A 27,304-nucleotide genomic window follows, 5' to 3' on the forward strand; every position below is an offset into this window, starting at 1 on the left:
CATATAGTATTTTACTTTATATTCAAGGAAAATATGAACTCAGACCTTGTTCCTGGGTTGTTTCATTTTAATTCAACAAATGACCTTTGCATCACCATTTTTGATGAAAAAAATCCCTTTGACTCATGCCTTTTATGTACAGCAGCTAGCAAAATAATTATAATTCAGACTGTTTTGTTATGAGCTGTAACTCTTACTATTACAACTACATGGCTCAACTTTAGCTCTTTGGAAAGCTCAAAAGAGTACAGAAGTTTGTTTCTTTTTCAAGGTCAAAAGTACATCTCATGATCTGCATTTTTTTCATTTAGTGTTTGTGAATTTAAAACATTCTTGAGCTGTAGAATGTATGTATAATTCACATTCCAAATTTAATCAAAATCAAAATGGTGATGCAAATACTTCAAATTGAAATTGAAATAATACTGAATGATCTTCCTGTTACAAGTGTATGCCCAGAGTGATGAACTTATAACGTAATGTATCAGTAAATACATTAGTAAATCAGTAATGTAGTATGTTCTTGGAATATTGGTAATATTTTCAGATGTTCTTTAAGATAATAAACCTTGACATCAGTTGTTCACAGTGTTTATACACTGCTCAAAAACATTAAAGAAACACATTTTAATCAGAGTATAGCATCAAGTCAGTTAATCTTCTGGGATATTGAACTGGTCAGTTAAGTAGCAAAGGGTGTTGTCAATCAGTTTCAGCTGCTTTGGTGTTAATGAAATTAACAGCTAGCACTAGAGGCGCAACAATGAGACGACCCCCAAAACAGGAATGGTTTAACAGGTGGCAACTGATGTTTTTCTCTCCTCATCCCTTCTGACTGTTTTTTTCACTAGTTTTGCATTTGGCTACAATCAGTGTCACTACTGGTAGCATGAGGCGATACCTGGACCCTATAGAGGTTCCACAGGTAGTCCAACTCCTCCAGGATGGCACATCAATACGTGCCATTGCCAGAAGGTTTTTTGTCTCTCCAAGCAGTCTCATGGGCATGGAGAAGATTCCTGGAGACAGGCAGTCACTCTAGGAGAGCTGGACAGGGCCGTAGAAAGCCCTTAATCCATCAGCAGGACCGGTATCATCTGCTTTGTGCAAGGAGGAACAGGATGAGCACTGCCAGAACCCTACAAAATTCAATCAGAAACAGACTTCATGAGGGTGGCCTGTGGGCCCAACATCCTCTAGTGGGCCCTGTGCTCACTGTCCAGCACCGTGGAGCTCGATTGGCATTTGTCATGAAATACCAGAATTGGCATAGATATCCAGCAGGATTTTTTTCCCCCAATGAGATCTGATATGTTTTCAAAGTGTTCAGTTTTTTGAGCAGTATATTTAACTGCAACATGAGTTTGTGACTTGTCCTATATTATGTGTTTGTATATATTCTTAAAACATAACAGGTATTATGAAATTCATGTAGTATAAATTTAGTAATTGAAGGAAAATGCAGATATGATGACCAAGCTTTATATCACAAAAATCTACAAAGCTGCTTATATAATACACACTGAGCAAATGTAACAAGCCAGTACAGTTTTAATTTATACTATATTCCAATACTCAAAGTAAAAACAATCAAGAAGAGTGAAGCAGTTCTATATTACAAAAGCCGTACATAATGCAAAGCTCCTTGGGAAACTTTTGTTTCAATCCCAGAGAAGCCGTGTCATCTGTCTCCCAAAACTCTGTCACTGGTTAACACTGTTAAAGTAAATACATTTGTAATTCAATAAATAATTTACATTAGCCAGTTGAACCATGTACTGTGAAATGAATATTTCATTTTTTTTTTTAGTTTCTAATTCAGATTAACATTGTTTGTTGCATGTACTCCTGTTATTCTAAATCACATTTTTCAAATGCCAATCTCACTTTAATGAGCATAGAATATATGGCACATATGCAAACCTGTTTATATATTTTACTGACCATTTATACCAGCATGGGCTTATTTTTAAATGTGTAGGACTGTGTGGGAATTGGTTAGGTACTAAAATTCTCACAATGGCCCACAAACTACCTAAAGCAGCCTCAGAACTGACACATCACACCTGTCACCCTGTAGGCAAAGGCTGCCCTGTGTGCATGAATGAAACGGGGCATATGTATGTGTTTACAGAACAGCTATGTAAAACACTGTTTTGTTCTGCATCTCCCAACAAAATGAAAGCTCCATGTTCTGCTGCCACCACCAACAGTCTTCTTAGTGGAAGCAGGAAGTTGAACTAATAACTGTTTTCATGGCCAGCGAGTATGTAAAGGTTGCTCAGAGCTGTGGGATTGTCTGTTGGCCGACTTTCCAGGACCACCACCCTGTCAGAGCAGAAAGAATAGTTACAATAGGTATAGAGAATAGATCCTTAATTCCCAATTTGCCCAATTAAAGGATAACGTGGAAAATATCATAAAAAGGCCAGCATCTGATAACATGCAAAATATGCAATTTAGCATGGAAAAAAATTAACTGAGGTGTTTGTGATTCACATGCGCACCCAAACATACACATAGGCTGAGCAGATAATACATGTCAGGGAGGACACTTCAAGCTACTCCAGGTTTTTCAAACTACTTTAAAACTGAAAGGCACCTGTGCTTGACTAAATAGCTCACTTCTTATTGTGCTTTGACTGGTTTGATTGAAAAACTCATCCAGCTGTTACACATTAACATTAGTGGCATATGTATGATTATAGGAGACTGACCAATCAGCACGCAGCAATAACTCTGTGCTTGACTGAGATCCAGGTTCTTTTAATTAAAATGGTATTTTAAAAAACCTGTCCTAGCTCAATGTGTCCTCCCTGACATGGATTATCTGGTCACCCTACATAAACAGGCACACACACAATTTAACTGCAACTAGGGGTGGGTGATCTGGAAGACATTCATGATCTACTTTTCATGGGAATCACAGAGATTTTGATGTTTTACATCCACCTTCTAATACTTACGAACTTCACATAAAACTTCGATGGCCAATAATAATGTGGCACTACTCGATTTATACCACACTTCCTCAGTTCCTCACACTGAACTCTTTTTCAAATATATCACATGAGAGACCCTGTGATAGAGACACATGATATAAATTGGCCAATCATCTAGTAGAATGAGGCATGATCCATATCACCAGCCTGATTTGTACCGTCCAATTCTGCACTGCATTATATTCTGCATTATATTTCCTGGTACTGTCAGATCTGTTTATCCTGCCATTTTACAGCAAACTATTTTCTATATTTACAGTAAACTACAGGGGTGGCTTTATTGTTTAGCAAGAACTGGTGTTAATGATTGTGCTCACTGGGGGAAAAAACGTTTTCTTTGCTTGTCATTTTAAATGTTCACAACAGTCTTCTATTTCTATGGACTTGTTGCAACTAAGTATCCCATACAGTATATGAAATATTAGTTTATATCTCCATCAGTTGAAATTACTCCTACTCAGCAACATACTATTTCGGTGTACTTATAGCTTTGGTTCATTCTGAACATACAGTACTGTGCAAAAGTCTTGGGCAGCCAAAAAAATCATTATGTTTAATTAACTGTCATGTTGGTGTAAAACTATGCTGTTACGCCTAGCAAAATGTGTCAGCTTAGCCATTTCAAAACCTCTGCTAAAATAACCCTATTATTTCCAGCAACCATACAATACACCCGTGTATGTTTTGACCTGACCACTATCCCACCTCATATATCTATTCACTATCTTGTTCACTTTTTTTAGCTAATTAATTAAGCGAGCTGGTGGTGAAATTTAATAAATACATAGAATGGTTTGGGTGCCACTAAGAAGTTTGGGAACTGAAGTGGTGTTCATCTAGCCATCCAAGTAGATATCAGTAACTTTTTGGAGAACAGAAGACATTTTTACTAGTTTTTATTGTGTTACTCGTAATTTTCATATGTTCTTGTGTTAAATTATATTTTTTGTTCTAAGAAAATGTGCACTTACTACCCAGATAAAGTGTTAAACATTTCTTTTGAGTGCCTAAGACTTTTGCACAGTACTGTATACATATACAGTCACCCACCATGACCAGGGTACCTAACGAGACCCATAAAGACACACTCAAGCAAGTACAGGTGCTATGCAGAACTTTCACTGAACAGACAGAGAACACAAAGAATCCAAAATTGGGATATGTGACTTAATATCCCATCCTGGGCTAGTGAAGACTGCTCATACGCAGACTGTAAACTGAATCTGATGTAGTGAAAAGAAATGATGGGACCAGGGGTGTTTCTCAATATGCATACATCACTGTATTTGTGTTCTCCTGTACCCTTTTTATGTCATCTTCCATTGCTGAAGGCCAGTTCCAATCTCAAGAACAGAAGTAAAGAGGATGGTAAAAATCCATGGATATCGTTCTTGCCCTACTCAAAATATCAGGGATACTTTGGTTGTATCCTCACCAAATGAGACCATGATTTGTTGTGGCCTAAGTTTGTTATATTAGTCTTGCCAAGACCACAAGTACGGACTTTTTGTTCTTGGTATTGAGAAACACTTTCTATTGGGTCATGAAGATGTGAAATGTAGTGACAAAAAATCGGTTACCGTCATAAAATATATTGTAAAGTGTAATGCTGCACATGCGCAGACACGTGAGGTGTGAATCCATCATGCACAGTCAGATATTACACAAAGCAAAGTTATCTGTAAAATTGGTTTGGCTACGATCGGCACTTGCAGAGGTAATACAACAAATATATTCAGCCACCTTAAAAGGAAGCATCTGACATGGCTTTATACAGTATATAGTAAATAAAGCTTAACTGATTTAATTACCACTTTGAAAACAGTGTCTTTAATGCAAAATTGTGTTTAAAGTGATGCTAATAGGTAAGTCCTTGGGCTTGTTTGATCAGGGTATTCTTGACAGTATATTAAGAAATATTGCAATTCAGATTATGGATCGCAATTGCGTGTTATAAAGATTGCGATATGATTTTTTTGGGAAGATCGCCCACCCCTAACTGCATTACACAACATTTGTATGACACACACCATATCTTTTTCCATTGTGTAATGTCTGAATTACATAAAATTGCAGAGCCACTTCATCTGGGATGTACTGTCCGACCAAAGAAAAAAACTGCAAGGTGTTTGTGTATTCATAAAGTGCAAGGCACTGTGACCTGTGAAAACTCATATACCATTAAAGTTAGTTTATAACATTTTATGTAATTTTGTGTTTTGTGTCAGAGGGCATCATGACATCTTTTCATGTAATGTTTGCTAAAAATAACGTGAATATTCCAGGATGTCTTGTACCTGTCAGATCCCAGCAATCGGAACACCCTACTTTGATCAGAAATCTCCTGGGTTACCTATGAATGAACAAGAAGACAATTTAATAAATATTCAGTTTCTGAAAGTCTTAGCTATTTTAAAATTTTTCACTAATGGTTGCAAAGACAAATATTTCAAACAGTTTTTCATTAACAAAAACATTCCTCTTAATTTTATATTAATGAAACAAAACTGCAGTTGTATTTGTTGTACATTACACAGAAATACAGAAAAGCAAAAATAGAAGAATAATAATATACACAGTAAGTTATTATTATAAATTGTCAGGTTTGTATGTTCTGCCATTGCCCAGAATTTTCTGAATGTACATAAAACACAAGATTAGGTGAACTAAACTGCCCTTAGTTTTGGCTTTTGTGTGTGACTGATAGACTGGCATCTTGTCCAGGTAATATCCTGCTTTGTGCCTTGTGCTACTTAGCATAGCCCTGAGATCACCATGACACTATACTGAATAAGCAGTTATAGAAGATACCCTAAGGGCGCTTTTCCACTGCACCAGTTGCTGTACTTTTGGTATTTTGGGAAAGTTAATTTTAATTATTATTCCTTGTATGGATTATCTAATATGCATTTAAAAATCAGTTTAAAGTTTTACCTCCGCTGTTTTTGCATGAGTGTTACATGCATTCGCCAAAACAATCATAATAATTTTCATCACTACTAGATGGGTTTGTGATCTTCCTCCAACCAGTTCACAATTAAGTTTTTTGTTTAATTAATTTATTGTTGTTTTCTGAGTTTGCAACTGTTTTCAGGGCAACGTTTGTATTGTCTGTCAGTGGCAGGCTATTTACTTTCTTTGTCAACTGAAGTCCAACCCCAAAGTATCAAAATACTAAAGAAGTACTCCAGCTGGTTTGACTATTTTGATATTGGAGCTTTTGGTACTGGTACTCGACCATAAGTCAATGGAAAAGCGAAAGTACCAAAGTACTGTACTTGGTTTGGTGGAGAAGTACCCTAAATAGAAAAAAGTATTGGGACACCTGACCATTACACCTGCAGGAACTTTTATGATATCCCATTACAAAAGAATATCAAAAGTTTACAAATGAGAGGAGGCCATTTTACCCATCGTGCTCGCTTGGGGAGAATTCAACAAATTACTAAAAGTTATTAAAATCTTATCTAGCTCTGATTTAAAGGAACCTGTTAGAATTTTATATACCTCGATCATGTCTCCCCTTAGTCTCCTTTGCTCGAGACTGAACATATTCAGCTCAACTAACCTCAATTCATAAGTCATTCCTCTCCATTCTTGTAGTTCTACGTTGAATCCTTTCTAAGGCAGCAATGTCCTTTTTAAAGTACCAAACCTGCACACAATATTCTAGGTGGGGCCTTACCAAGGAAATTTTAATAATCTTAGCATCACCTCCCTTGACTCCACACACCTAGAGATGTAACCCAACATTCTATTGGCCTTTTTTATTGCTCCCCCACACTGGCAAGAGTGGGACATGAACATACACACCGAGATCTTTCTTGTAATCAGCTTCCTTTATTTCATTGGAACACTGCTCCCTACATGGATTACCTTACATTTATCTATGTTAAATTTCATGTGCCAGGTATCAGCACAGTCACCAATTAAATCAAGATCCTGATGTAGCCTCTGTGCTGCTATTTCGGTGTTTGCTACACCACCCAACTTGGTGTCTGCAAATTTAACCAGTTTACTGTACATATAATTGTCTATCACTTATGTAAATTAGGAATAATAGTGGTCCTAAAACCAAACCCTAGGGTACCCCACTATGAATGACCTACTTCTTCCTGCCTGTTAACCAGTTTTCAATCAAAGCTGCTACAATTCCTAAAATCCCTGCTGTTTGAGCTCTTTGTGGGGGACAACATCAAAGGCCTTCTGGAAATCTAAGTGGATTACATCGTACGTATTTTTATAATCAATTTCACCTGTACCTTCCCCCAATAACCGAAGCAGATTTGTCAAACAGCATCAAATCCATGTTAGGTATCCCTCAGAATGTTACTTGAATCCAGGTAATCTACCATCTTCACCTGGATTTTAGTTTCCATTGGTCTATAGTTTCAATCCCCTTTTTTGAATATGGGCATTTTATTAGTATGCTTCCAATCAGAAGGTACCACACTAGCAGATAAAGATTTCTGAAATAGCAAAATTAAAGGACAGCAAATAATACCGCTCATCTCTTTTAAAACTGTAGGTAAGATGCCATTGGGGCCCTGCGATTTATTTATTTTGAGCTTAGCTAGGCTTTGTAGCACATCAGCTGCAGTTATACATATATTGGTCAAAGACAAAGCTGGATTAGGAATAAGAGTCGTTATGTTACTCATGTCCTCTACACTGAATACCCATACAAAACAATCATTAAATTCGTTAACTATATCGATTTCATTTTCAATTATAAGACCCATACTATTCTGCAGATTAGTGATTTGGAGTTAAAATATGGGAAGAAACTTTTAATGTCATCCTTAGTCTCCAATGCAATCTTCCTTTTCCTCTTAGCCATCCATCCATCCATTTTCCAAACCGCTTATCCTACTGGGTCGTATACTACACGTATACTATCGGGTTTAATGGTAAAATCGAAATTCAATCGATTTGTTTAATGCATGTACTAAACACAAATAAAAACAAAATATGATAACGTTTAAGATAAACCATGATAAAACAAACATACAAACCTCCCCTTCTCCTAAACATGCAGGAGTAGCACATTTTTTTTAACTTTGGATATGGCATAATGTCAACTTGCACATATGCTGTTGGAAGCTTAATGTGTTATCACCTGATATTGCTAACATCCATCCATCCATTTTCCAAACCGCTTATCCTACTGGGTCGTGGGGGGTCTGGAGCCTATCCCGGAAGCAATGGGCACGAGGCAGGGAACAACCCAGGATGGGGGGCAGCCCATCGCAGGGCACACTTACACACCAGTCACTCACACATGCACACCTACGGGCAATTTAGCTACTCCAATTAGCCTCAGCATGTTTTTGGACTGTGGGGGGAAATCGGAGTACCCGGAGGAAACCCCACGACGACATGGGGAGAACATGCAAACTCCACACACATGTAACCCAGGTGGGGGCTCGAACCCGAGTCCCAGAGGTGTGAGGCAACAGTGCTAACCACTGCACCACCGTGCCTAATATTATTTTTCAACACAACCAGTACACTTAATACTAAAATAAAACTCCTGCTTTATTCTGACATCATTTATTATTTTCTATTTGTGGAAGAGAGCCCTTTTCCTCCTCACTTTGTTCTTAATTTCAGTAGTAAACCCCCTTCCTAGCTTCCTAGATTCAGTTTAACTCGAACAGGTATGAAGATCTCTTGCACTTGCAACAACGTGCAACAATTCCCATGCGTCTTCAACAGATTTGCTGTTTAACTCCATCCAGTTTACAGTTTCTAGTTTCAGTCTCATACCATTAAAGTTAGCCTTCCTCACACTGTATATTTTTGTTTTGGACTTTGCTCTTTGGACACTAAAATTAACCTCAAATTTAATCATGCTGTGATCACTACCGTCCAGTGGTTCTAAAACCTCTAATTTTCCAATCCTATCTTGATTGTTAGACAAAACAAGATCAAGAAGAGCATCTCCCCTGGTAGGGGATTTAACAAACTGAGTAAAAAAGTAATCCTGTACCAATTCCACCATCTCAAATTCATTTATAGTAGAGCCACGGACTATGTCTCACTGTATGCCAGGTAAATTAAAATCACCCATAACTACCACATAATTTTTATTCCTCGTGATCCTGATATCATTGCATAATTGTATAATACTTTCCTCTGCAACTACATTAAGTGCTGTATAACAAACACTGACACCTAGGCTATTTGAGTTTTTTTGCATCTAGTGTTATAATTCTAGCTCATGTTACTTTCTTTTTATCAGTGAACTTCCTTGCTTGCAAATTTTCTTTTACATACAGCTGTGGAAAAAACTGAGACTATGGCACTTCACAATTTTTTTTCCACTCATTTCTCAATTTATGGGTTTGTGTCTGCAAATATTTTTTTTTTGCAAACTGCAGTCTGGCTCTTTGTTTATGTATGGGACTTCAGTCATGCGTCTAGGAGCCTGATACAAATTGTCCTAGCAGTGTACTTCATACCAGCACTTAATGTTTCCCATTCATTTTGGTGCCTTGATGTCATTCTCTTATTCATGAGAAACTGTCGAATAAGTTAATGGTCATCTCTGGCATTAGAAATTTGCTTGTGCCCATTCCCTGGCTGGTGTCTGATCGCTCCCGGTGTCTCCTGCTTCACCTTATTTTTGTGTACTGCTGTCTTAGAAATTCTGAACCTGGAAGCATCCTGCTGCTCAGCATAGGCTTCTGTCAGCAAAACTACTAAACCAGGATTTAAAATGCAGATGTTTAAAAATATATAGTGGTCTCTTAATTTTTTCTATCGCTGTATACTGCACACTGCCTCCCTTCTTGCCAATATGGTCCTAAATTATATCCCGTTCTAAATCCATAGGCATAAATAAGGAGTTGGTCCCCCCTTTGTAGGTATAACAGCTGCCACTCTTCTGAGAAAGCTTTTGCATAAGATTTTAGAGTGTGTCTGTGGAAATTTTTACCCATTCATTCAGAAGAGCATTTGTGAGGTCAGGCACTGATGTTGGACATGAATGCCTGGCTCACAATCTCCATCCCAATGAGTTCAGTGGTGTTGAGGTCAGGGCTTTGTGCGGGCCAGTGAAGTTCTGCCACACCAAACTCAATCAGTTTTTATGGGCCTTGCTTTATGCACTGGGGCACAGTTATGCTGGAGCAGAAAAGGGCCTTCCCCAAACTGTTCCCACAAAGTTTGAAACAGAATTGTCAGAAATATCTTGGCATGCTGAAGCATTAAGAGTTCTCTTCACTGGAGCTAAGGGGCCTAGCCCAACCCCTCAATAACAACCCCAAACTATTATCCCTCCTCCAGCAAACTTTACAGTTGGCACAGTGCAGTCAGGCAGGTAACGTTCTTCTGGCATCTGCCAAACCCAGGTTCGTCCATCAGACTGATAGACAGAGAAGCATGATATGTCATTCCACAGAACACAGTTCCACTGCTCCAGAATACAGCGGCAGCATGCTTTACTCCACTCCATCCAACACTTGGCATTGCACTTGGCAATATGAGGTTTGCATGCAGCTGCTCGTCCTTGGAAGCCCATTCCATTAAGCTCCCGGCACACAGTTGTGCTGGGATTAATACCAGAGGAAGTTTGGAACTCTGCTGTAATTTAGTCAACAGAGCGTTGGCTACATTTACATACTACAGTATGCATCTCAGCACACAGCAAACCCTCTTTTGTCACTTTATGTGGTCTGCAACTTCGTGGTTCTGTTTCTGTTGTCCCTTAATGCTTCCACTTTGCAATAATACCACATACAGTTGACTGTGAAATATACAGTAGAGAAAACATTTCATGAACTGACTTATTGCAAGGGTGACCTCATAAAACAGTACCACGCTTGAATTCACTGAGCTCTTCAATCCATTCTTTCACAAATGTTTGTAAACTTGACTGTATGGCTAGGTACTTGATATTATACATCTGTGGTCTGAATGAAACATCCACATTCAATGATTAAGAGGTGTGTCCCAAATGTTTTGCCCATATAGTGTAGCTGGAGTTCAGATATACCACAAGAGCTAATGTGCTCTTTAAGTTTTATACAATAATGATTTGTGTCAGCATTCTGCCTCAAGGGCACTTCTACAGCATTTCAACACTTTTGCTGATTTTAATTCCTGCGATATTTCAAAGTGGGATTAGAAACCACAGGGTAAAATGTGCATTACTTCTTTGATTGGTAACCAGAGACGGGTAAGTTTTCATATGATCGACAGGAACTATGAGCTTAAAAAAGAAATAGAAATAATATATTATTTGAACAGATGCAATCAGCTTTTAAAAGAGATATATAGAGAATAAATGTTCAATAAATTAGGGCACATCCCTTCCAGGAGTGGTAAAATTTAGCACTAATATGAAATTTTCATAACCACTGACATTTTGTTATCCAACACAAATACAGATCCAGATTCATGTGACAGCATAGCACATTAAGGTAAGCCTATTTCAAACATAATTCAAACTTCAGTTCTAGAACATTTTTTTTATATCTAACTTGCACTTGCCATTTTATTAATTAGAATACATCCCAAAATTAGTCTGATGCCTCAGCAGTACAGTATTGGAATTTGAACCTGCTCTTTTACAATGAACGTTACTATCTTTATTAACAGCCACTATTGGTTAAATAATAGCGACAGCCCGGCCAGGGAAGCCAAAAATTTACATGACACTCATGGATACACACTAAACACACGCATTGCCAGGGCTGCCAACTCTCACGCATCTGGTGTGATACACTTTTTGACTCTCACGCTCATGCAAGAAATCTTTCGACAAATCTTTATAAATCAAAACACTCCTTACAAAATATCATATTTGGCAGCATCTATTCTCTTTTTTGTCTAGACCCCGAATATAAGACGACTCCACTTTTTCAGATGTATTTTGAGGAAAAAAAACACAACCTAAAATCGTGTCAACACAGTACTTAAGGTCAAAAGTCTATTGGCTTTAATGATGAAATATACTCTTCAGAATCACTGTGCTTCATTTTCATTTTAGAAGTCAAATGAAGGCTGAGGAAAATCAACATAAACCAGAAAGGATAGTGTACTTGCCTCATTAGATCTGAAGCTCTTTCCCTGCATGCCATGTTTCCAGAAAGCCAACACGCTATCCTGAAGGCATACTGACAAAAAAGAAAGGTTAAAGTCTTTAAATTAAACAAGCCAAACAATGCTGTGAAATGTAATGTTTAAAAACATGTAAATATATAACAATAAAAGTGCACTCTTACCAACAGAACCAATGCAGAAATCAAAGCTCAGTTCAGAGGCCAGCTTTTTGTTTGATTTCAGCTTCCCCTGCAGATTAACTATTTTCAAATTGTCTGCAAGGAAATGCAATAATAGTGGAATAGGTGAAAAAAGGTAGTAGTGTAGTGTGGAATTTGAATGCTGTCCCTGTTTACATTGATTATCAGTGTATACCAGTTTCTGCTCAAGCACCAAAGCCAATTGATTTAGATCAGTTGGGTTGATATCCCTATTAGTGGATGCATGTCTGAATGTCCCCCACTGAACAGGCAGTCATGCCCAAGATATGCCCTATATTTTGTTTGCTGCTTCCTATTATAAACTTTAAATTAGTGGTTCTGGATAATAGGTGGACAGTTGGAAAAGAATAAGTGATATACAATTCTTAAATGAAATTATTCATTATCAGGGGTCACTGCAAATAGACTTTTAAGAAAAAAAATAGTTTTTCCAAAACTTTTTTCTCTTAGAATATGGTACTGACAAACTTAATATTAAAGCTAAAATAAGTAATGAAAAAGTAATCTATATGTAGGCTACTTCTATTGACATACTTACTGTCCAAACAAACCAGAACAGTGTCTCTCTCAAGTTGAGTTACATGGATTGCATCCACTTGATGTCCACCTACAGTATAATTAAAAATAATAATGTAGTTGAAAAGTCCTCTGCTGAGCATTTACTAATGCATGTGAATTTGTGAAAAAGATTTACAAGTAGTACCTGATCCCATCTCTGTAAACCAGGATGAAGAGGAGTTAAGGTTGATGGTTTCAAAGCGAACCACCTGACCAGGCTCACTGCCTTGACTAATGGCGACACATACCAATGGGTAGTCTTGCTCTGGAACTACTAGCATCTCAAATACTTTAAGAGGGCTGGGCAGTGGAAAGTCAAAATGCTGCAAAATATAAAAGGCAAGAAATATGAAGTATACACAATAAGACCTCAAAAGTATAGACATTACACTAACAACATTGTGGGACGGGAGGTAGAACTTCTCTCTGTGCTGAAGAAGATCATCAGTTCCATTTAGCCCTGATTGCTTTGTCAGTGTTCTGTTTGTTTCATCACCAGTAATCTGGATTTAATAATTATTCAAATGCTGCAAGTCAGACCACAGCACAATATTTCTTTCTCTCATTTCTCAATTTATGGGTGTGCATCTGTGAATAATATATATTTCCTGCAAACTGTAGCCTGGTTCTTCTTTGCCTCTCATTAATGAAGGGCTTTTCCTTACTTTATGGGACCTCAGTCCTGCTTCTAAGAGCCTGATACAAACTGTCCTAACAGTGCACCTCACACCTGCACTTAATGTTTCCCATTCCTTTTGAATGATATTATCTAATATATAAACCTATATATATATACATGCTTCCCCATGATTGTATTTAAGCAGATGTACAGTATTCCCAATAAAATAGCTAGTGAATACATGTGTTTTTAGTGTCATTTTTTTCTCTTTTTGCAATTGCAACTTTATTTTATGTAGACTCCCCAACCCTCTCACACTAAATATGTGTGCTATTAATATCATCTCTCCTTGAACATGAGAGTCAAAATTCAATCTTACCAATCCCACCAATCTTCCTCTGCTGCTCAAGGAACCAAATATCTCACATACTTGATGATTCACTCACTGAAGTTAATGTTTTCAATTTTAATTTCATAATTATATCTCTTTTTCAGTATGCAAAGCATTATCCTCAGTTCATAAGACAGTTTGACAAATTCATAATAAAATACTGGGAATAACATTTTAGACTAACCTTTATAAGCATGAACCTCTGCATGGGCTCGTACCACTGGAGCAGGACTATCCCAGACTGCAGGGCCCCACACAGGTACTTGTGTCCTGTGTAGGGATTCCTCACTGATGGTAGAGAGTGAGACCTCATTAAGCACAGACCTTAAGCCCTGCACTGTCCTATTTTATATGCAGTAAGACAGCAGATAACAAATAACACATGTACACTGCCTATTTATACAGAACATAACCAAGGTGACAACCTGGAAAATGAAAGGGTGAGAAAAAGAAACGTCTTCAGTACTTACCGATACAGCACTTATGACAGCCCTTTGTATCGGGAATTTTGGTTGTCAAGGCAAACCTCCTGAATTTAAATGTCAGTGTTAAAAACACAAGAGTGCAGAATGGGATGTCAAATTGAATGTTGTATGATATATATATGTATATGTTAATTCCTTACCTGGGCAAGATCTTGTCTGGAAGGCGATGAGTTTGAAATTGTGCTGCCAAGCCTGGCTTTCTCAGTTGTTCGAAGAGTCCAACAAGGTTATGGGAATATAACTGAAAGGTCTTTCCTGGAATAGTGACAAAGGAGGAAAAATATAAGTATTTCCACATAAAAAAAACATTAGTATGTGGAGTCCTCTAAAAGCAAAAGAACATGCGGATAAACTGTGGTGTGTCGATAAAATCACAGTACTTTTGAAATGAAATTACTTCAGTAAATATATAGTTGTAATCGAAAACAGACAGGATTTTGTAAACTGAATGAATTTATCCATACTGATCATCATTTAGTCTTTCAGTAAGATGTATGCACTATGCATGTCATCAGAAGCCGAAATATTTCCAGTTCAAGTGCTCCCTTTACAAATTTTGCCTTTCTTCATAGTAGAGGATGCTTGTACCTTAATAAAAATAATGACTGTGTGACATTCAAGGATTGGGGGTGGGGAGGTCCACTTTAAATGAGTACAATTACCTTCTGTTGAAGCCGAAGACATATAAGCAGATGAAGTAGTCAAGTCAGGCAAGGTTGACACAAATTGTACACAAAATAAAGAGGCATCATTTATTTCAGGTAAGTTAATTAAAAAAATAATAAACTTAGAGACTAATAGCAACACAGAACAGTATCACTAACAGTACAGTCCCTACAGGATTTTTTGTGGTTGTTTCATTACATTTTTATTTCTTTTCTGAATTGAAGAATCATGACCTCAGTCATATTCTGTATATATGGCTTAACAACTAAAGACTATTTTATTTTATATATATCTGGGTCATTCTCACAAACTTGAGATTTTTTGGGAAAAAATAACAGTATTTGTTTTTTGTGTAGAGCAATTGACAATTCTGACATTAGAATTGACCGTTTTAAGGTATATTAAGTTAAAATTATGCCATTCGTTGCACTGATTTGGTGGGCAATATTTTTAGGATCTAACGCAAAGAGTAAAGCATTAAGCAGACCTAACAGATATTGTTGTGTCCAGATCCATTTTGTTATTTTGACAGTGGAAAAAAACATACTTTGCGCCAGCGCAAGGCAGAAAAGGTTGTCCTAACTCTCTTATTTATTTAGAGGTGTGTTTTGGGCATAACAAGCAATAAACCAATCAGAATGGCACGTCACTTCACCTTAAAAAGGCAGCAGTGCATGATTTACTGTGCATTGTTATCACAACGTAACGTTTGCCCAGCAAGCCAGATTGATTTTGGTTAAGGAAATGGACGTGCTCGTGTGCGAGGTAAAAAAGCGTGAGCGCCTCATCTACAGGAGCAGCACTGTTCCACCTAAACCTTTCGAGCCTGTCCTCGTTTTCTGCCATCTCCAGATCATCTGCACATGCTGAAAGGGGCATAATGATGTCAGAACATCACAAGCTCAAAGAGAACTGAATTATGCTTGTACGTTTTTTTAATTTTCATTTTGGGTCTGCAGTTTGCAAAATAAAAGTGCAATCTTTGTTCAAACAAAACACAACCTGCACTTTTTAAGATGTTTTAAAATGTTCAAATAAAATGCAGTAGGGCTGTTATTTTTCTACTCTCACAATTTAAATTCCTTACCAGGTTATAGACGATTCAGCTTTTCTGCCAGCCAATCCCTCCTTGCCCGTGCTGCTGTCAGCATACATTCCTTTGTTGGCAGCCTGCAGCGTAACGCTTTTAAAAGTCCTCTAATGTGTCCCCGTTTATGTGCAACAGACATCCATCACACATGGCAATGTTATGCAACATACAACATGCCACAAAAGAACGCTGCGACCTTCTGAGGGCTGCATTGTAATGTTCCATCTGACTTATCTAAATACATCATTTCAGATATATTTTTCGTAATCCAAATGTCATTTCAATTATAGTATGTGCTTAATTCTGATAATTAACTTTTATTTTTTAATTTTTTAATGATAAGATTTGTTCTTTACTTAATATATATAGTTTTTCTTTTGCTGTTTCATCAAACAGTATGATTGCATGAAAGGATCAGATGTACTCTACAACAAAACGCATATAAATGAAATGAAATAAAATAACAAAAACAATTAGCGCACCTATAGAGAGCATAAGCTGTGTGTGCACCCGCACGTTTCTAAAACCCACCCCGTAAATACCATTTAACAATGCGCCATGGACATTGTTTTGGTGTGTTTTTTATTTTTGGGTTAAAAGCGCAATGACAATGCGCTGCCTTAAAACAGCAACATGCCAACAATGCGCCTGGCCACGGCTCCTTTCCTACGAGCAGAAAGCAAGCACAAAATCATTTGTAATTGCCATGGACCTGCCCATCCAGGGGTTTGAAGTGGTAACCAACTCAGAAGTTCCCCCACATTTTTTTTTGTTTAACAATTTTTTGGTCAGTGCATAATCCATATCATATTTTATGGTTTTAGAATTGTTCTAAAATAATACAAATAAACCTTTCTATGGATGGTTGTGTCTAAACTTTTGACTGGTACTGTGTGTTTTTGGTTAGTTTTGTAATTTTTTTTTTCATCTCCATAACACTTGCCCCATACTTGGTGAAATACTGTTTATTACACCCCCCAGAGGCAAAAAAGACAACTTAAACAATGAGAGTGCACAATGTAAGTCTATATTCAAACTAATTAAAAAAATTAGAGAAAGTGAATATGGTATGTAATGAGAGAATGAGAATGACTCATATACTTCCAAATGTCTTAATTCTATATTCATTTACGGATTCAGAGGTCAATTCTCCCATCAACCACTTAAGTCGAAAAGTGCTTAAAAAGTGTATTTTCCCCTCATCAGCTTGGACACCTAAGCGTATTTAAGTCAGAGTGTGAGAATGTGCTTAAGGGTCAATTACATGCAACATCCACATTTTTTTCTTCACTCAAAGTGCATATCTAGCCTAAGTGCACTTAAACCCCACACTTAACTCAATATGCTTAAGTCAAAGCCGCTTTTTTGACTTACATACATGGGAGATGTGACCCTTCAGTGTGTAAATATGTATGATTGTAAATTTTAATGCTAGGCACAATTAATCATGGTTAATCACAGAAAACAACCCTAAAATATATATATATACCATTGCTGTCCAAAAATCGTATATGTCAACTTTTTAATGATTGTGACTTATGCTCCTGTCTACTGATAGCATGTGATATGTAACTGACCAATGAAAATATGTTTTATGAAGTCCATCTGCCCATCTTCCAAACTGCTTATCCTACTGGGTCGTGGGGGGTCCGGAGCCTATCCCGGAAGCAATGGGCACGAGGCAGGGAACAACCCAGGAAGGGGGGCCAGCCCATCGCAGGGCACACTCACACACCATTCACTCACGCATGCACACCTATGGGCAATTTAGTAACTCAAATTAGCCTCAGCATGTTTTTGGACTGTGGGGGGTAACCGGAGTACCCAGAGGAAACCCCACGACGACATGGGGAGAACATGCAAACTCCACACATGTGACCCAGGCGGCGACTCGAACCCGGATCCCAGAGGTGCAAGGCAACAGTGCTAACCCAGGGACGGATTACGGACCGGGCCAGCGAGGCCGCTGCCCAGGGGCCCTTGGGGTGCAGGGGGCCCGTGAGGCCCCTAACCCAAAACAATTTGCAACGCTTATCAACAATGAATTTTCGTTTGTCTATTTTAGAGGGCCTACATTCTTTGATCCTCTGCCTACAAGGGCCCCTGACCCTATAGGGAGGGCGTTTGGCTGCCAAGGGCCCTTGAATTGTGGTGGTTATGGTGGTGGTGCTGGTGGTGGCGGGGGGGGGGCCCTTGCGAAAGTTTTGCCCAGGGGACCACACAACCCATAATCCGTCCCTGTGCTAACCACTGCACCACCATGCCGCCCCGTTTTATGAAGTCATCTATTTAAATAGTATTTATGTTTGTACTAGTTAACATTTGCATTCATAGTGATTGTTCTTGTGATTACTTTATATCACTGATTTTTAGCAGTTTAGCATTTATAGCTAGCTAACTAACTTCATTGTTATTTCAAATTATAAAGCTATATTAGTTTGTGTCTTATTGACACTGAAATATTTGCTGGCAACAATCCAAGCAAGTCCATTTAAAACATTAAAGTGTCCACTGATGGCTGTGTATATGTTTTTGTATTTGTGCTGCTAAGATTGTCTCAGTACACTGTTTTAGTGTACTAGTCACTGTATTTTTCATTGAGTCATGGCTCTGTGTCTTTATTATTAAAGGATGGATAACAATCACGGAAGTGACTGTGAGTTATTCTAGCAATAACTGAGTTATTCCAGAAAAATGTATAGTTTCACTTTCGATTGTTTGTTTTACTGTTTCATGTTCCCATTGTTTGTTTTATGTAGACTTTGTTGATCTGTGCTAATTATAATGCCTCAACCTAACAGCTTACAATGCATCAACTATTGGGTAAATGAGATGTGCTTGCTGAGCTCATCATCCCTGCACAACAGCATAGCAAAAACCCACACACAAATGCGCACTATGATTGCATCACTGAACATGTCCAAATGCAAGAGGTCTTTTGATTTTGCAATTTCTTACATAAAAGCTGTTGTAAATTTGAAAAACTGCAAGGTCTTGCAGATATTGCAGTTTGGCGGATATTGCATTAATTTCTGCGATTGCAGAATCACACAAAAAAATCCTGGAGGGACTGCTAGAGAGAAACCAGTGATACTATAATAATTTTTACCAAAGATAAAAGTTTGTATGAGAACATATTTGTGTGCAATCTTTTTTAATCTGCTGCTATACCTCCAAATTTCTACATATAATTGCCTATAATTTGACAAAATTACACAATGAAAAGATAATAAGTAATAAAGCCTTTTATCATTTAGGTCCCATTAATATGTCCAGTGAGAGGCACTGTTAGCACCCTTCTTACCTGATAAAGACATCAGGTTATTGTTGATAATATAAAGCCAGGTGCATCTCCTTGGAAATAGCTAAAAGACCAAAAAATACATTAAACCTGAAGATCTGTTTTACATGCAAATACAATTAGATATACATTTCTTGTCTGAGACAATAAAACTAAAAAATCCACAAAATGAGTTAAAAAAATACCAAAAGTAAAAAAATAAATATTCCAAAACTGATATCTCACCTGCTCCATTGTGGCTTCGTGCAACTCATTTAAGTTCAATGTGTAAATTCCATCTTCAGTCCCAAAAATAAGGTATTGGTCTGATAAGAAATAAAATGCTTTATTGCAAATAACCGAAATAAACTCTGCAGGGAATATCAAATAGTCTCATCTTGGAAAACATTTTGGTTTGTTTTTCTACCCTTATAAGGAACAAGACTCCAAAATGACAACTGACTGTTTAAGGGATCTTCAATCACATCCCCACAAAGCAATCCATCTTTTCAAAGGTACTTTTACGTTTTGATTTTTACTTTTATGGTACAAAATGCTGTTTGAGGACTCATTTGAGAGTGCTTACCTTTTGTATCAGGGTGAATCCATGATGTGGCACAGTTAATTTTCAATGGACAGCCATCAAAGACTTTGGAAAAGCAAGCGCCCATCTACAAGACAGGATGACAGTTAGCAAAGGGCAACTGGGAACAGTGGTGCCTTTTTTTCTTGTGAAAGTGAATTTTTTGAAGGCAGATCAAAGATATACAGTATAATTCCATAGTGCCATTTTCATCTCCAATGTGATCAACCTCAAATGATTCTCCTGGCTTTCTCTATATGTACATTTTAGCAACACTGTCACACTGTTTAACATCTGTCTATATATGTACAATGTCAAGGAGGTCAGTCTCAGTGTTTACTGTGAATTTTGTACCTATCACTCATTAGAGGAATTTTTTCAATATTTTCAATATATGGGCTTGCCCCCCGTCCTGGGTTGTTCCCTGCCTTGTGCCCACAGTTTCCGGGATAGGCTCTGGACCCCCCGTGACCCAGTAGGATAAGCAGTATGGAAAATGGATGGATGGATGGATGGATGCATCCAAAATAGGCTTGATATAGATTAAGCCTATATAAAATTTACCTCTACTTGCATTACTCGCTGTTTGAAAGAACGCTGTGATTGGTCTTTGTTTTACTAGATTTCTTTTTTAGTACTGCATACCGCTTTGATCTGTGTGACCAGAACTGCATCCGCAGACATCCCACCTCTCCCGGAAGTAATGAGAGCCTCCCACGAATTGACAGCACCTCCCTGACACCTGCAAATGATGCACAATGTCCTGGGAGTCTGTTCTGCTATTCAGCAATGGTAAAATTAGCCTGCAAATAGTTTTACTGCTGCAGCCTCACCCCAAATTTTACCACCACTATCTACTCAGCAGGTTATGCCCCCCCCAACCTGCACCGATCCCATTATATACGGTATTACAGTAATACCAGCCAAGCATTGACCAGCACCCCTGTTCTCCCGGATGCCCCTCGTCTGCGTCCCTGAAATCAATAACCCTAAGGTGGAATGTCTGCATCCAACATAACTTAGGCAGCTCAGTTATCAACTTGGACTCAAAACCCGCAATGGTGGAATACAAACAGAAAAGCAGGAAAATCCCAAGATGTTTCAGGCAGTGACATCTGTGTTTCAGTTATTTATGCATTATTAAAATGGTTAGGTCATCATGGAAGTTGTAGTATTTTGCTGTATTACTTTGTGATCTTACTGGTTATTTTATCATTTTCTTGACACAGAAATCCCAGCTTGTGTGGCCGCCTGTAATCAAACCAATGATAGTAATGGTAATCATGAAAGGGCCTAGTCCTGAGACCAAAAGGCAAGCTGCTATCCTATACAAATCACCTAACAAAGACTGAAAAGTACAGCTGCCACAAGGTAGGAGGATCAAGGGACCAAGTCGTTCATTACCACTGTCTGGTTCCTGACCTTTTTTCTTGTGACTCCTGCCTGGCTGTGATCAAACATGGTTTATAACCTGCAGCAAACACTATTTAGGGATGCTATTTATCACAGGTTTCTTTTTTCTCACTGAAAAGTGGGGAGGGGGGCAGATCAGGGTCTCTATATAACTGGGGGGAACATGTTCCCTATCCCCCCGACCATCATTCTTTGGATATTTTGGAAGCCTGATTATTGTATGCCCTGTTCTTAAGAACAAGCTGTAAGCATTGGTTGTTATATCATGACATTTTGTTGATCCGAGTGGGGAAATTCTCTTTTTGCATACCCCATCTTGCTATCCATGACACACAGACACATACAGATATGTAAGTGTAAGTAAGTTTGGCAGTGAAGGGCAGTCACCTGCAGTGGTACCCATGGAACTGGGGGATAAAAGGCTTCATACATGTGACTATTCTGCCAAAGTCAGGCTCAAACTGCCAACCTTACAATCAGCAGAGGCTTAGCCTGCTGAGTCACTTGTTGCCCTCAAAGCTTAACATGCACACTTTCACAAATTTTAATGTAAATCTCAATATAAATGTTTAAGCATAAGAATACTTATAATATTAAAGCACCTCATCTATATATACTTCATTGATGCCAAACATTAAATTCGGGCACCACAGTATAAATATATCAATGTATGGATAGACCAATGCTCATTACTGTACGCATGGTTTTACTAAGACTGGCCACTGCCGTTTGTTGGCACTCATAGTTGCCAGCAGTTGCTCATAGCTACATGTGCTGATGGAAACATCATCATGATCATGCCATCATCCTCCTTTTGGCTGACCCAGTCCTCCCTTATATCTCCTTTCATGAATGTTGGGCCCCACAACATGAAAGTGTTTATAAATTACTAAAACATGGCCTTAAGTAAAGTGTTACCAGATATTCCACTCCATCATCTCTAAGCAGTCTCTCAAAGCATCTTCTGCTTCCTTTATAACTGTAGTCAGCTCCTGGATGATGGGCTAGTACTCAGGGATTAGACTAACCAAATTGCCTTATAGGCAACAGAGCTGTGGGCACCCATGACATTTAAGTGCAATAAGTCAAGCAGGATCACTCATTGAAGCCAGAGTCTCTAGTTCTAGTGAGTTCTTTAATGGCTAATTTAAGAGAATAGCTCACAATAATTTTGAATTTTTTGTTGTCCCGGACAGATAAAATGCTCTTAAAACTGTCAAGAGTAAGAACATTTAATCTACTAACTGAATACACTATATCTTATGTAATGCACAGAGTAATTAAGTATATGCATACAAATGGGTGTTAAACACCAATTATGCTAAACACGATCTTCCACATTGATTTTCACTGCATTGTCAAAGAAAACACCTAAACTCAAAGTACAGGGGGTCCTCAGGTTATGACGTCTTGACATACGATGTTTTGAGCTTATGACGCTCACTCCCATTAAAACTTTAAAAATGGAGATGTGAGTGTTTCAGCTTTCACCATTAGCATTGTACTTACTGACTACATGGGCGAACTAGTTTGGTTGCACGTGGCAGAAGAATATGCAGTAACGCAGCATATGAGTGAGGGAGTTGGCATCCCCCAGTACCTATGCCATTTTGGACTGTTAAAAGCGAAAATGTTCCATTTGTGAAGAGGAAAGCCATCACGATGGAAGTGAAATTAGACATTGTAAAGAAATCAGAAAAAGGGTGTGTTTCGACTTACACCAAAATTCGCATTATGTCACTGTCGTAGGAACTGTGTCATAACCCGAGGACCCCCTGCATTTGTTTTCTTCTATTTTGCCAAGTGGCCACTTAAAAAAGTAACATCAGCGCTACAGTTGCTGTATAAGCTGTTGCAGACTAAGTGCTTTTGCTTTGCGGCCAATAATTCAAATATAAGCATTAATACAAAAAAATTAAACAATACAAAAAAATATGTTTTTATATTAATGTTTTAAATCTTCAACTCCAACTGTTGTCCATGGTGGTGCATATATGATTTTAAATGAATTCTCCATATCTATGAGGATCTAAGACATGGTACACCCTGCTAGAATTATGGTAATTATGAGTTACATCACCGTTATACTTCAAAAAATGGGCCAGTACATTTCATGAAAATTGTATTGTTGCAAGACTACATTGAGCGCACATATGGAATGCACAAAAAGCTGATTTGCTCTGTGAATATGCATTGTAAGATCTGTTTTATAACCCCTTGAAATTTCACCAAGGGTATATTCTATTCAAGGAAATGACATCACCACCATCAGAATTATAAATATAGTGTAGGGAATAAGATGACAGGATTCTTTAATCCACAAAATTTCCTAAACTTACCAGAACTTTCGGTGTGGGAGGAAGGCCATTAATAACAGGCTTCTGTTAGGAACATACATGATACATTATTCCCTATTTCACATGTAAAACTCAAGTAGTATTCAGATCACAGCATAACAAGAATCACCAAATATGATTCCAGCCTCTATTTTACCATCCTTAACAATAAATTAATTTACCAACTGTGCCAGGAAGGTGTACTGTGAGGAATATACTTAATTTGTACTGTACTGATTATACAAAACAAATCATTTGTCTTCTGAAACTTGGAATATAAAGATTAAGTTATCCTGGCTTTTATTTAAAATTCAGAGACACTCACGAGGAACTCTTTCTTCTCCTTCCTCTGTGGTGGCGCAGGAGGCTGTGTACAATCATCTCCTCTCATAGAGGTATCCAAATTATCATGATCTGAAGATAAATGGGAGGATATACAAAATGAGTATTGGGGTAAAAACTGCATAGATATCTACAAATATTCCCTAATGTCTATAGGGATACTTTAGATATTTTAAATAAACATTTAAAATATATCAGATATCAGTAAACTGGATCAAACTTCAGCACTAATAGGCTTGGATAGACAGTAGAAAACATAGGGCCAGCTTAGCACTACTCTTGTACATATGCTTGAAAAACAAGCTCGTTTGCTTGTCTAGTGAACAATTGTAAACCAAAATGCATCACATTGTTTGTTATTACAAAACAAATCAAGTCCACAGAACAAAGGAAATCAACTTATTGTCTTTATTGCCTAAAGCAGCTATCCAGTTCTCTTTAACATATGTACTCCTTGTAAAGGTAAAAAAAGAATGAAAACCTGAACACCACAATTAAAAATACACATATACATTTAGAGTTTTGCAAACTGAAGGCTTTTATAACATTTGCCCTTCAATAACACATTCACCATTACACAGAAAAATAATAATTTATTCAAAGGCTAACAATAGGAAAACTGTCACAAAAATTTTATGGTATTACGGTCAGGACTCCAACTGGGACACTTAAAGTTGTAGATTCTTAATTTAAAGCTAATCCAGTGCTGCGTTTGCAGTGAGCTACAGATCTTTGCTCTGTTTAAAGAACCTTTTCCCCACATTGAGCTTCCTGGCAGTAGCTAGCATGTTTATTTTATACAGAGATGGAAAGATCAGGCCCAGAAAGTACAAATCCAGACCAAGATTTTGTTTCAACCAACAAGCTGAATATAAACAGTCACAGTCTACTCAGCTGGTTGATTGAAACAAAACCTTGGTCTGGAATTGTGCTTTCTGCACCTGAACTTTCCACCTCTGATTTAATGTAGAATGAGAATGTATCTCCCTTCAATGCTTTCCATTTCAGCAGTTATATTAATTTATTAGCATACTAAATAATTTTATCATTTTAAAGAACCAACTACAAAGGCAGAAAAATGTATCCAATTTATTTCATTCAAACACATATGATAAAGAAATCATGCTTGCAATTCTACATTTCTCCAATTCTACAGTGTATTTAGTTACTTTAGAAAAAATGTAAAATATTTTTAAAAAATTCTTCAGTCTGTAGCGGGAAATGAGAAGGACGGCTGTGAGGGCTCTGAGGGCAGATAAGGAGGTGTTTGTTAGACGAATTTATGAGTAGATGACACACCATCTCTGGTCTAGTGATCCGCGTCCTGCTTACAGAGGAATTGAAGTATTATGCACTGAATCTGCATCTGAATCTGTTCCTCTGAGTCTTTCACTCAGGGTGGCTGATGGGATGATCCTTACGGATGACACTGCAGTTGTGACCCACTGAGCTGGCTACTTTTAGCAGTTGTTTAAAACTGACCCTCCAGTTAGGATTTTGGGCATCTCTGGCTCTACGGTTTTCGTAGCTGATCCTCCAATCAGCTCTGAACCACCCAAACTCACTGAGATTGCACAGGTGGTGAATCTGCTGGGGGGGTAGGGAAGGCTGCAGGGATCTGTGGTATCCGGGGTGAACATCTTCAGGCTGGTGGTTAAGTTGTCCTCCTGGCATTGCGGGCTTCCATTTGGGAGTAAGGCGTCATCCTAACTGACTGGAAAACGAGACTTGTAGTCCCTATCTGGAAAGGGAAGGTTGATGGCCTGGATTGCGGCAACTAGAGAGAGATAACACAGCTTTCAGTGCCGGGTAAGGTCCTTGTTAGGGTGACTCTTAACAGAACCTGTGATCACTTGCTTGCCTGTCAGCGACCAGACCAGTCTGGTTTTACACCTAAAAAGTCTACCATCAACCATATCCTTGCACTGTGGGTTCTCATTGAGCGCAAGTGAATATATCGACAGAGTTGCAGTTCTTTTCAGTCTTTGTTGATTTTCATAAAGCGTTCAACTCAGTTGATCGAGTTGTCCTATGGGACATTCTGAGACTCCATGGGATCTCTCCAAAGCTACTGGATGTCATGGCCCGGCTTGTACACTGGTACTGTGAGTGCTGTGCAGAGTGGAGGGAGAACCTCTGCCTTCTTCCCAGTTGATTCTGGGATTCGCCAGTGTGACGGTCATGGAGCGACCGCACAGGGAAGCCCTTTGAGGAGACCGATACAGGAGGCACACACAGACTTTCGTGCATATACATACCTGTTTATTGTGCTTAGGTAGGGGCGCAAACCTGAGCGCAAGGGGGTATTTGTGCACGAGGGGAGTGCCATCCGTGTCGATTGTTTGGTCTTTGGGTTGTTTGCTCTGGCCAGCAGCTAAAGGGTGCCGGGCAGAAACGAGGGAATATTTCTTTGGTTCCGGGCCTAATTGGCCTAGCCCGTGTGGGTTATGGCCAGGGGGGGAGACAGAGGAGGCCCTGATCAAGCCACCTCTGTATTGTCCTTTCTCAGGTGACATAGGGATGGATTGGGTTTTCATCCATTAAGGAAATCTGTTTACTTGCAGAGTTGAGAAGTTGGGCGGGTGTCTCAGAGTCTCTTTGTTTGTTTAGGAGTTAATTGATTGTTATGTGTTCCCCGTTGTTTGTAAATGGTGCTGGCCGCCGGATATATGTTTGCTGTTTAGTCGTGGGGGGAGAGTCTTTTTTTTATGGTGTATGAGCACAGAGGCTCTGGGAATGGGGTGATTTTGTTCTCTGCATTTAAGAGATTACCCAACCTTGCTGTAATTAGGAAGTTTTTGACCGTTGTTTTTAATCTTTAGGAATTGGGACAATGGATCCTTATTGTGTGATTCTTTTTTCCCCTAAAAATTAAAACTATTTTTCTTATTCTCACGCTGACCCTGATTTTTTTGGCCAAATCCACTCCCACTAAACAGCGTCCGCTCCGCAACCTTTCACACTGGTGTCAGAAGTGGGATGCCATGAGGAGGCAGTAGTGAGTGAGTTTTCTTTTTTTTTGCATCAGTATTTTCTGCTGTATTTTTTTTTTTTTTTTCTCCTGCGCTGTCATCGATTGGCCTTCTGGGGTGGAGGCGATGGCGCCAAAGAAAGGTGCCTCCACAGAGAAGAAATCTGGCCCGCAGGAGACCATGGCCATTGGAGGGGAAGAGGAGGATGGTATTGAGCCTGTGATGGCTAGCGTGGCTGAAGATTCCTCTCTTCAGCAGCTGCAGGACATGCTCCGTAGCCATATGGTATGGCAGCAGG

The 27,304-nt window shown here is 38.5% G+C and overlaps 1 protein-coding gene across 3 annotated transcripts in view; it reads right to left on the reverse strand.

The window, feature by feature from the left end:
* Window positions 1-1,466: 1,466 nt before the first annotated feature.
* map4k5 (mitogen-activated protein kinase kinase kinase kinase 5) overlaps window positions 1,467-27,304 on the reverse strand; it is a 113,881-nt gene continuing 88,043 nt past the window's right edge. For all 3 annotated transcript variants that reach the window (XM_048974129.1, XM_048974130.1, XM_048974128.1), the window contains exons 20-33: window positions 24,018-24,106; window positions 23,696-23,737; window positions 19,947-20,031; window positions 19,607-19,686; window positions 19,385-19,445; window positions 14,465-14,579; window positions 14,310-14,368; window positions 14,024-14,127; window positions 12,975-13,152; window positions 12,810-12,878; window positions 12,233-12,325; window positions 12,054-12,124; window positions 5,300-5,355; window positions 1,467-2,328 (exon numbers count right to left, since the gene is read on the reverse strand). In XM_048974129.1, the coding sequence (XP_048830086.1) occupies window positions 2,241-2,328; window positions 5,300-5,355; window positions 12,054-12,124; window positions 12,233-12,325; window positions 12,810-12,878; window positions 12,975-13,152; window positions 14,024-14,127; window positions 14,310-14,368; window positions 14,465-14,579; window positions 19,385-19,445; window positions 19,607-19,686; window positions 19,947-20,031; window positions 23,696-23,737; window positions 24,018-24,106 (1,190 nt within the window). In that variant the 3' untranslated portion in view covers window positions 1,467-2,240. The remainder of the gene's footprint in view (window positions 2,329-5,299; window positions 5,356-12,053; window positions 12,125-12,232; window positions 12,326-12,809; window positions 12,879-12,974; window positions 13,153-14,023; window positions 14,128-14,309; window positions 14,369-14,464; window positions 14,580-19,384; window positions 19,446-19,606; window positions 19,687-19,946; window positions 20,032-23,695; window positions 23,738-24,017; window positions 24,107-27,304) is intronic.

Source organism: Brienomyrus brachyistius, chromosome 14 (assembly GCF_023856365.1).
Source record: "Brienomyrus brachyistius isolate T26 chromosome 14, BBRACH_0.4, whole genome shotgun sequence".
Lineage (NCBI taxonomy): Eukaryota > Metazoa > Chordata > Actinopteri > Osteoglossiformes > Mormyridae > Brienomyrus > Brienomyrus brachyistius.